At 44.1% G+C, this 9901-nt stretch overlaps 1 protein-coding gene across 1 annotated transcript; it reads right to left on the reverse strand.

The window, feature by feature from the left end:
• Positions 1 to 128: 128 nt before the first annotated feature.
• Positions 129 to 7324, reverse strand: LOC138629412 (NACHT, LRR and PYD domains-containing protein 3-like). The gene is made up of 11 exons (XM_069713083.1): positions 7274 to 7324; positions 5812 to 5909; positions 5556 to 5727; positions 5178 to 5312; positions 5037 to 5099; positions 3140 to 4928; positions 2281 to 2442; positions 2005 to 2178; positions 1712 to 1879; positions 1013 to 1059; positions 129 to 921 (listed from the first exon to the last, which is right to left on the reverse strand). The coding sequence occupies exons 3-11, from the start codon at positions 5617 to 5619 to the stop codon at positions 401 to 403; spliced, it is 3123 nt and encodes a 1040-aa protein (XP_069569184.1). The 5' UTR covers positions 5620 to 5727; positions 5812 to 5909; positions 7274 to 7324; the 3' UTR covers positions 129 to 400.
• Positions 7325 to 9901: the final 2577 nt, after the last annotated feature.

Below are 9901 nucleotides of genomic sequence, written 5' to 3' on the forward strand. Positions count from 1 at the left end.
AAGACATTTTCGACCCAGTAAAGGTGCTATGATGTATGTACAAAATGTAGACGTCTGGACATTTTACTTAATAACAAAAATGACGGTACTGGCAGGAAAGTCAAAATCATCCAAAACTTTAAGACTCATTTATTTGGTGCAAAAATATTCGTATAAAATTTCACTCGGGCTCAACGTGGTGGACCGATCGACATTACCACACATACAGGGCCACGCTTCTAGCATAGCTTAAAACATGACTCCAACAACATATTGAATGAAGCTCATTTGTCTCAATAGCGTGTCAATAACAGTATCGGGCTCAGAAATTCAGCACCGGGGTTGCGGAGCCTGATTTCTCCAAACCAGGAAATTAACAAGCGACTATTATCTGCAAGGCTGGATGCCAAAAAAATAACACTCAGCACAAGTAGAGTGAGGAGTCGACCCAGCCCAGATTAAACCCGGGGTAGACTGGCTCGGTGAAGGTGGTGCGGAAGGTGTGGAGGAGGGTGTGATCCCCACATGAGACCCTGTAGAAGGACAGAGTCCCTGCTGACCAGTCCAGGTAGACTCCCACTTTCCTGGAGCTGGCTGTGGGTGTTAAAGCGGCGTTCACGCCGTTGTGCAACGCCTTGTAGCCGTCCTTGGTGCAGTTCAGGCCCCAGGAGGAGTCATTTCGGCCTAACCAGCTGTCGTTGCCCTCTCCCTTCCTGCGCATCCGTCTGTAGGCTGCTCCGATGAAGACTCTGCCTCTCCACTCTGTCTCCCAGTAGTGGCGTCCCATCAGTCCCTCCCCGCACAGCACCTGCGTCCAGAAATCAAACCTTTCCGGGAGATCGGTAGTTTTCTGCTTGGTCCAACGCGTTGCTTTCCTGTTTCCCTCGGACAGAGAAAGATCTGTGTGTGCTGTGTTTGGGTCCAGGGTGAGTTTCTTGGTATCTGATGGATTGAGAATCGTGAGTTGGTATCATACTGTTGGTGACTTGAGTTTTATGAGTTTGGAAGGAAGTCCAGTGTGCCGGTTACTCACATTTTATTGGACCGGGCTGAATCCTGGATTCACCACACTGCTCCACACTAAAACAAAACAAAGATAATAGTTTTCTAAAAACGTGTTTATTTAATACTATTAAAGGAGTCCTCGACCAATTTAGCATTTCATGCCAGTAACATTAGCAAAATTCAATACAACCGTTACGTAGTGTTGTTTGAACATTTTTGAACTCGGGTTCCTGTCCACCAGTAACTGAAACCTGACTGCACCACAGGCCTGTCAATCAAACAGACACGCCCCCAAAAACGCCGCTGTTTGAGGCCTAATATCTAATTATTCATTATCCAGAAAACGAATAAGAAGGAGCAACTTTAGCAAACACTATATTGAAGTTGTTGACTTTGAATTTCATGAGAGAAGTTGAATGGGAGTCACAGCCTTTTTTGAGACAACCCCTGGTGGCCACCGGTGGTATTGCAGTTTGGGTCACTTCTGCATTGGCCTCATTTTTCAGACCCGAAAGCTACGTTCACTTTTATATACAGTCTATGGTTTGAATTGACTCTGATTGGTGAACAAACTATGAAATGTTTCACAGCATGTCGTCAGCATTTCTATACTGAAATGTCTTATTATTTATCGACCGACGCACTCAGAGATATCAACTGTTCTAAAAAAAAAACAACGAAATACCAGCTGATGTATCGTTCAGGCTCTAGCTGACACCATCAATACCTGAGCTCGTTCAGGCTGCACTGTGGGTCCTCCAGCAGAGCGGACAGCAGCCTCAGGCCCGAGCTTCCCGGGTGGTTGTAGCTCAGGTCGAGCTTCTTCAGACGAGATGAGTTCAAAGCAGACACCAGGAAAGTGCAGCCTTCTTCTGTCACTCCGCACAGGGCCAAACTTCAAGAAGAGACACAGAAATATCCATAACAAAGACGGCAACAGCTGAGTTTGCATGTCTGGCTATGTACTGTACACCCTTAGTAATTATTGATCAGGTATAGAGTTGCACTGAGGGCACTCACTTGAGTATTTCCAGTTTACATTGAGGACTGCCCAATCCACCCGAGAACTTTTTCACTCCTACGTCCTGGAAGTCATTGTCAGTGAGGTCCAGGTCTTTTAGATGGCAAGAAGGGGAGCCGATTAACGATGCCAGGCCACCCGAGCTCTGCTCCGTTAGGTTGCAGCTCTTCAGTCTAAACCGAAAGTAAAGAAAATGATAAAAAATAATAATAATAATAATAAAACAATGTGCTTACACTTACTGGAAAAAAGAAATAAACATGTTGGATTTTGACCTGAGTTTCTCCAGTTTGCAGTTCTTCAGTCCACCAGAGAGCTGCTTTAGTCCAGCATCTGTCAGGTTGTTGTTGCTCAAGTCCAGCTCTCTAAGTTGGGATGAGCTGATTCCGTTCGCCAGGATTTCGCAGCAGGTCGCAGTGAGGTTACATGCATTCAGACTGCAGAGGGACAGGCAGCACGAGAAAGAGGAAAAAATGGCATGAAAAATATCCCCTCATATCAGGATTAGTTATAGTGGATGTTATCCACCCCTGCACGGAATAGGAGAAATATAGTCTCACGCAAACACAAAATTCCAGTCAGCAGCCCATTATCATGCATAATTAAAATATATTTCCACTTACAGTTTGGCTCTGAAAAGACATTGCAGGAAGATAAATCAAATTTGTGGCCTCTTTCGGGCAGCAGGACAAAGCAAGCCCCTAAAATGGCGCTTTTTGAGGCCTAATATCTAATTATTGACGGAATTGTTTTCAGGTTGACCGACAGAAAACTAATAAGGAGGGACTCTTGCAAACAAAACCCAAATGACTTGTGAAAAGAAAAAAATCAATGACTTTGTATTTCATGAGAAAAGTTGAATGGAAGTCCATGGAGCCGGAGCCTTTTTGGAGCCAGCCCCCTAGCGGGCCTCGGTGGTATTGCAGTCTAGGGCACTTCCACATTACCGTCATTTTTCAGATCTGTAAGCTACGTTTACTTTTATATGCAGTCTGTGCCTATACTACCTATTTCATGTTTTTGCTACCTATTTTGAAGAGTAACTACCCCCAGGCAAAGTCCTTGCACTGGCAACAGGTGGATGTTAGCTAGCTAGTTTCCACATGCCAAAAATCCTCCCTGAGAAGGACTTACTTTGCCGCTCGGGCTGTTTTCACAACAGGCAGCAGCCTCAGAAGAGCCTCCTCCGACTGGGTGTAGTTGCTCAGTTCGAACACACTCAGCTCCTCTTCTGAGGTCAGGAGCACAAAAACCAAAGTGGCCCACTGGGCGGGGGAAAGGTTGGTTCTGTTAAGGCTGCCTGAGCTGAGGAAGCTCTGAATCTCCTCCACGAGCGAGTGGTCGTTCAGCTCGTTCAGGCAGTGAAAGAGATTGAGGCACCTGTCTGGAGACAGATTGGCCTTGATCCTCTCCTTTATGTGTTTAAGGACCTCTGGCCGGGTGTTTTTGTTCGTTCTGTTGTTGGTCATGAGATGTTTCAACAGAGTGTGATTAGACTCCAGAGACAGACCCAAAAGAAAGCGCAGGAAGATGTCAAAATGTCCATTATCGCACCGCAAAGCCTTTTCCACCGCTTCTTTGTACAGGATGAGCTCTGACGATTGTCTGAATAGGAATCGTCGGGAAGCGGACGACTTCTTGACCAGGACGTTGACGTTGTCGTTGTGAAATGTGAGGAAGACGTACAATGCGGCGAAGAATTCCTGAACACTCAGATGCACGAAGCTGAATGTCTTCTCCTTACACAGCATCAGCTCCTCACTGAAGATCTGCGTGTAGATTCCGGAGAACATGGACGCCTCGGTGACCTTTATTCCATTCCGGTTGAGGTCTTTCTCTTCAAAGATCAGGTGGCCTTTCTCGAGCTCTTTGAAAGCCAGCTTACCCAAAGAGACGAGGTTATCTCTCACACAGTCGGCGTTTGACTCTCTTCTTCCGGGCAGCCTCTTCTTCATGCTCTCCACATACAAGTACAAGAAGTGGATGTACATCTGAGTTAGAGTCGTCGGCATGTCTTTACTGTCTTTGGTCGCCAGCTTCTTCTCAAGGACACTCGCAGCCATCCAGCAGAAGACCGGTATGTGGCACATGATGTGAAGACTCCTGCAGGATTTCACGTGTGTGATCACTCGGCTCGCCAAGCTCTCGTCGCCAATTTTCCTCCTGAAGTATTCGTCTTTTTGCGGGTTGTTGAACCCTCGAACCTCAGTCACTAGATTGATGTACTCCGGAGGGATCTGACCGGAAGCTGCCGGGCGTGACGTGATCCAAACGAGAGCCGAAGGAAGCAGCCTTCCTCTGATGATGTTGGTCAGAAGGACATCAATTGTGGTTGGCCGCGTCACATCTGACAGGATTTCACTCTTGTGGAAGTCCAGAGCGAGGCGGCTCTCGTCCAGACCGTCCAGGATGAACAGTATTTTGTTTTTAACACGAGTGAAGATTCCCGCGTCCTTTATTTCCGGGAAGAAGACACCAAGAAGCTCAACTAGACTGTAGGTTTTCTTTCTCATCAAATTCAGCTCCCGGAAAGAGAGAGGAAATACAAACTCCAGGTAAGTATTTGCTCTCTCTTCTGCCCAGTCTAGAGTGAATTTATTGGTGGATACGGTTTTCCCGATGCCGGCGACTCCCCTTGTGAGCACCGATCTTACGTAGCTGTCTCGTCCAGGTGGAGAAACAAACAGCTGACTGCAGTGGATTGATTTCTCCTGAGTGACGTGGATCTTGGACGCCGTCTCTATCTGTCTGACCTCATGCTCCTCATTGACTGCCCCTCTTCCTCCCTCGGTGATGTAGAGCTCTGTGTAGATTTTATTGAGAGGTATTCGGTTTGCTTCCGTCGCCATCCCCTCGAGCAAGTGACTGAACTTCCTCTGTAGAGTAGCTCTCAGTCTCTGCTGGCATCCTCCGATCTTATTATCTGAAGGAGACAGTGCGGTCAAAGCTCGTTTAAGTTTAGGTTTTTTTTTTTAACAATCGGGAAGTTCTGTTAAATTCCTAAATGCAGAGTAAAGGGAGAAGTACTCACTTTGATCACCACAGCTCTCTGTAATGTCCTGGTTCAGTGTTTCTTTAGATGAAACAATAGATCCTGCAAAAGAAGCGAAAGATCAGCGGAGCCCAAACCCCAGTTTCTCTCTCTCTCTCCTCCGACCTTTCATATATTTACCTCGGCTCGTCGAGATGATGCTGATGTTTACGTTGCCGATGTTGGAACCAATGAAGGAAGGAGCGACCACATTGCCGCCGCTCTGAGCCGTGTTTGTGGGATAGAAATGATGAACCGAAGCCTGGGTGGAGTGACCTGACTCGGAGAGAAAGCCACAAAAGTCAGCGTCAGCAGTTTAAAAAAAAAAAAAAAATAGAACATGTAGTGAATGATCATTGGAGAAAACCGGTTGCTAAAGGAAGATTAAAACAAATCTGGTGCTTTTAAGGTTATCAGTTTGTTTGCCGTTTCAGAGCTGAACTCGGCAGCCTTTCATTTCCTAATGACCTTTGGCCCAAAGAAGATTAATGTCCTCTGTTCTTAATTGGACGTCCTTACCTCCAGAGACCTCATTTGTTTGTTCAGCTCCAGTATTTTGCTCCATTTTTTTCCTGCAGCTCATTCATCTTCACATAGTTCCTGTCAATGGACCCTCCTCACCATTGGTCTTCATCTTCTTGTACACTTAAAATCATTTACTTCCAGACAATAAAATAGACGGTCACGCGACCTGCATAAAAGAACAAACAGCCATCTTCCAAATACAGGACTACCAATAAAATCGAATGGATGAAAAGAGAAAGGACGTGCTTACTTATCGCTGTACCAACGGTGATTGACATCGGATTCACACACTAATAGTGCCTGCTCATAAACATAGGGGTATTTCATCGAAAGTCACGTGTTTCCTTTCTGATGGCAAAGAAAACAGGAAGTGGTGTTTCTTGTCTGCAAAGTCTGACACTGTTTCAAAGCTCCTTAAGTCAACTAACAGTTTCATTTACGAGAAAATTAACTTCGGTTTAACAAAAAAAAACCAAAAAAACAACAACAAACAGCTGTAAGATGTCTGATTTTATTATCCTTATTGGAAATATCAATTTCCATTTATTCGATCTTGTAAAACAGGATGATTTAGTATCAAACAAAAAAAAACTGTTTTGCAGTATTTATTACAAATATTTCAAGCAAAATATCAGTATTTAGTACAAAGTATATCACAAGAAACACAAAGACAATAGCTTGAGAATTTGAAGTCATGTAACATCTACAAATCCAGAAATGTTTCAAACACCAAAACTTGACAGAAATTTGAAGATTAGTTGGCCTCATGTAAAAATTGTGTGAGCTGTGTGAAGTTTAGACACAGAGCTGCTGCTGAATTTAACTAAGATTTACAAATGAGCAAATTAGCACGCCAGTTCAGATAATCTTTCAACAATTTTTCCACTTGCTCAGGCGAATTCATTCCTAACTTTCAGCAAGTCAGCTGGTGTGGAGATAAACTATTACACATATTAGACATTAAACACCAGTCTAGTGTACAACTGTTCATGAGGTCAGAGTTTTATTAAAACTTCCTGTCCTGCACGCTGCAGCGCTGCTTGTTCAACACATGGTGGAAGCAAAGTACAAGTTATGCTCAGCCAGTTTTCCTGCAGGAACAAAAACTATGTTCTCTGATATTAAACTGACTTTAAGTCAGTTTAATATAATTTTATTTTCCTACCAAATTATAACATTGGTCATCGCAGGACACTTCACATAGTAAGGTCCAAGACCAAACGGTGTGATGAAGAGAAACCGAACAAGTGTCTTCACTTTCCAGTGTCTTCCGTCCCAGCTGACAGTGAATAGATAGATAGATAGATAGATAGATAGATAGATAGATAGATAGATAGATAGATAGATAGATAGATAGATAGATAGATAGATAGATAGATAGATAGATAGATAGATAGATAGATAGATAGATAGATAGATAGATAGATAGATAGATAGATAGATAGATAGATAGATAGATAGATAGATAGATACTTTATTAATCCCCAAGGGGAAATTCTTTATGAATTGAATGAACTGAACCTGAAGACAAATCCAAACAAATGAAATATGGGCTTAAGAAAACAAGAAAAGTCAGACAAGACACTAAAAAGCTCTTCCTGTATACTGGGGGGAAAAAACTATTTAGGCTATACAAAAGTTTATATTACTGTCAGTCGGGTTTGATTTTGCTAAATCAAAATAATTCTTCCTTAATATTTTTTGCTGCTCACCTTTGGGATATTCACAAATACTTTGCTGTTAGAAGCTGTTCTTCGTCCTCCTCATTCCCTTCTGCAGGCGTTCTAATAATAACACCGACTTTCAGTTGTTTCACTTTCAGAAGTGCAGCTTCTGTTCAGCTCTGCGTTCAATGGACCTCTAGTGGAGAGAGCTGTGCACTGCATCCCATTCTACCCACACACATTTGCCCTGGTCTAATAATAACAGAGCTAAAAGTAGTGGAAAAAGTACAGGAACAAAAAGATGAAGTCGAACTTTTTGGGGAAATATGAGAAAATGCACTAAGACGCAGCACCGTGACTCATGTGGGTCCTGCTTTAATATCTGAGGCCCCTCCTGAAAGACTGTTCTCTCGTAAGACCTCCATTATTTCAAACAATAAGCTGCTTTAATTGTACATTTTAGTAAACTAATGCACAGCAAAACATGATTCAAGTCATTTCTCTTCTGTCCACAAGTCCACGACAACCTTGATGTAGTCATTCATTCATATTTGCCATTAAAAGACCTGTTTGACTGCGATTGATGGAGGACAAAATTCACTGTCCTTGTTCTGTACAAAAATATATTCTGAAGTTAATGCCAGCTGTCTGAGTTCAGACAAATTAGGTGGATATTTTCCAATATTACTGTGTTATTAGTGTGAAATTCCCTCTTGACAGTGTTGCTAACAGGAGGGATTGAGCACTGAAATGAATTATTAGTTAGTCTTCCATCACACACACTGGAGGGACTTTATTATGGGATGTTTCGATGGCCAGACTGAACACCAAAAAGCGCTTCAGTGAACCGTAGAATTCGGCACCTAACGAATTGTTTTAAGCTTGAAAACTGTGCATCTCATTTTTAAATTTCCTTGGCAGATTGGAGATGCCAGACAGCTCATGGGTCTAGTTTTCAGCCGTCCACGTGGAGTAATCAGAGGCATCTCTGCGCGTGCCGTGCTCGATGAGGTGTGGATGCGGCTGAATTTCTGGCAGCGCCCCTGAAATGGAGGAGGCTACGAACTTTGAATAACTAAACTCTCCAAACATCCAGAACAGGTGCTGAGTACATGTGGCCTCTGATTTTTATTTGATTTTTTTTGTTTTTTTGTTTTTTTGCTGTAATGTCCAAAAACTTACCACGAGTTATTCATCCTGTCCGAGCTGACTGAGCACGCTGACATTTCATCAGCACCACCCTGCTTTCCGCCCAGGCTGCTCCGCTCACTGACGCCCGGGTGCTGCACAACGCAGCCACGACCGTCGACGACAGACTTGCTGAGCAGTCGGGGGTCAGTAGCTTATTGCTCCGAGGCATCACGACAGTATCTGCTGAAGGAAGAGAAAGTCTTACTCATTCACTTCCCCCCCTAGTCAGATTATTTCTCCAAAGCACAGGAGAACGGGAGTGTCATGACTCAGCTCTTGGCCCCGTCCGCCCTCTCGGTTGTGATGATGTAACAGATGGCATATTCACCCTCATTAGTCACAACAAAGGAAAAGTCGAGCCTAAATGTATCGCCGCTACTGAAGCAACTGATCGCACAATTAGTCCATTCTGGATACAAACACAGCTTCGGTTGGCGATGGGAGTCTGTTATTAACAGAAATGGGATATTTTGGCTGTGCAGATCACATCACAGGGCTGTTGGCTCCAAAAATAACTTCAACTGGCTTCATGAAACTGTCCTGCAGCTATAGATTCAGCAAAGGCTGCGAGGTGCACTTAACAGCAACAACCCAAAACGTGACATCTCCATTCGGTCACTGCTGCATTTAAACCTGGTGCGGAAACCATGTGACCATAATTATCTAGTCATGTAAGCTCCCCACCGTTTGCATTTCCTGTGAGCTTGGGACAGTGCAGAGTGCAGGAACATCATCATCCCAGTGCCGTTTAAGTGACACTGCATGTTTTGTTTTCCCCCTGCAGGGCGGCATGGGAACAGTAAGCGATGTCAGCATTAATAGCTGCCATCTTAATGTACTTTTTTTCCATTGCAGAATCAAGCCTGGTGGTCTGGCATCACGGGGAAGCGTTGTGCACGTTAACGAACGAAGACACGGTGCATAATGTTCTGTATGATGGTTGTTTAAGATGAAGATGGTAATAGGTCTGACTGTAACGATGATGATGATGATGATAATAATAATAATAACACGTGAAAAATCTCAGACTTTCTTTCTTTTCTTCACAGAAAGTGGATTTCAGCTGAAACCATCCTACTTTCTCTTTGCTCGACTCTCACTTCTCTTTCCTCCTCTGCTCCTCTGTCTCTCATGAAGCGGGCAAGGCGTAGTGTGTGGTTGGTGTGAGATAACAAAGGCTGAGGAGTTCACCATTATATAACTTCTGTGGAGGCTGAGGAGGTGGAGGAAGAGGAGGAGAGGCAGCAGGGTTAGCACGTAGGAAAAGGAGGGCAGGAGAGGGCCAGTAGCCTACGTTGCGGTGCTCATTTGTCTTGCACATAACACACAAACGTGCACACGCAAACGTGCACACGCTGGCCTCCTTTCCCTGCTCTCCATCACCGATTCGGCAGGCTGCACTTGCAGATACGGCCTCGTAATATTTGAACTTTTCAGTGTTTTTCAGCTTTGTGTTCCCACGCTGACGACCACGCGTAAAGATTT

The sequence above is a fragment of the Brachyistius frenatus genome, unplaced genomic scaffold (assembly GCF_029030835.1).
Source record: "Brachyistius frenatus isolate BFR_SWC_R1_liver_20210118 unplaced genomic scaffold, ASM2903083v1 Contig_115, whole genome shotgun sequence".
NCBI lineage: Eukaryota > Metazoa > Chordata > Actinopteri > Embiotocidae > Brachyistius > Brachyistius frenatus.

What these genes read in the sequence shown, in the direction of transcription:
- LOC138629412 (XM_069713083.1), bottom strand. Translation starts at nt 5,619, where the DNA reads ATGAGCTGCAGGAAAAAAATGGAGCAAAATACTGGAGCTGAACAAACA. An exon ending in AGAGAGCTGTGGTGATCAAA is followed by an intron (nt 4,929 to 5,036) that starts GTGAGTACTTCT and finishes TGTCTCCTTCAG; the next exon opens with ATAATAAGATCGGAGGATGC. An exon ending in TGTAAACTGGAAATACTCAA is followed by an intron (nt 1,880 to 2,004) that starts GTGAGTGCCCTC and finishes CTCTTCTTGAAG; the next exon opens with TTTGGCCCTGTGCGGAGTGA.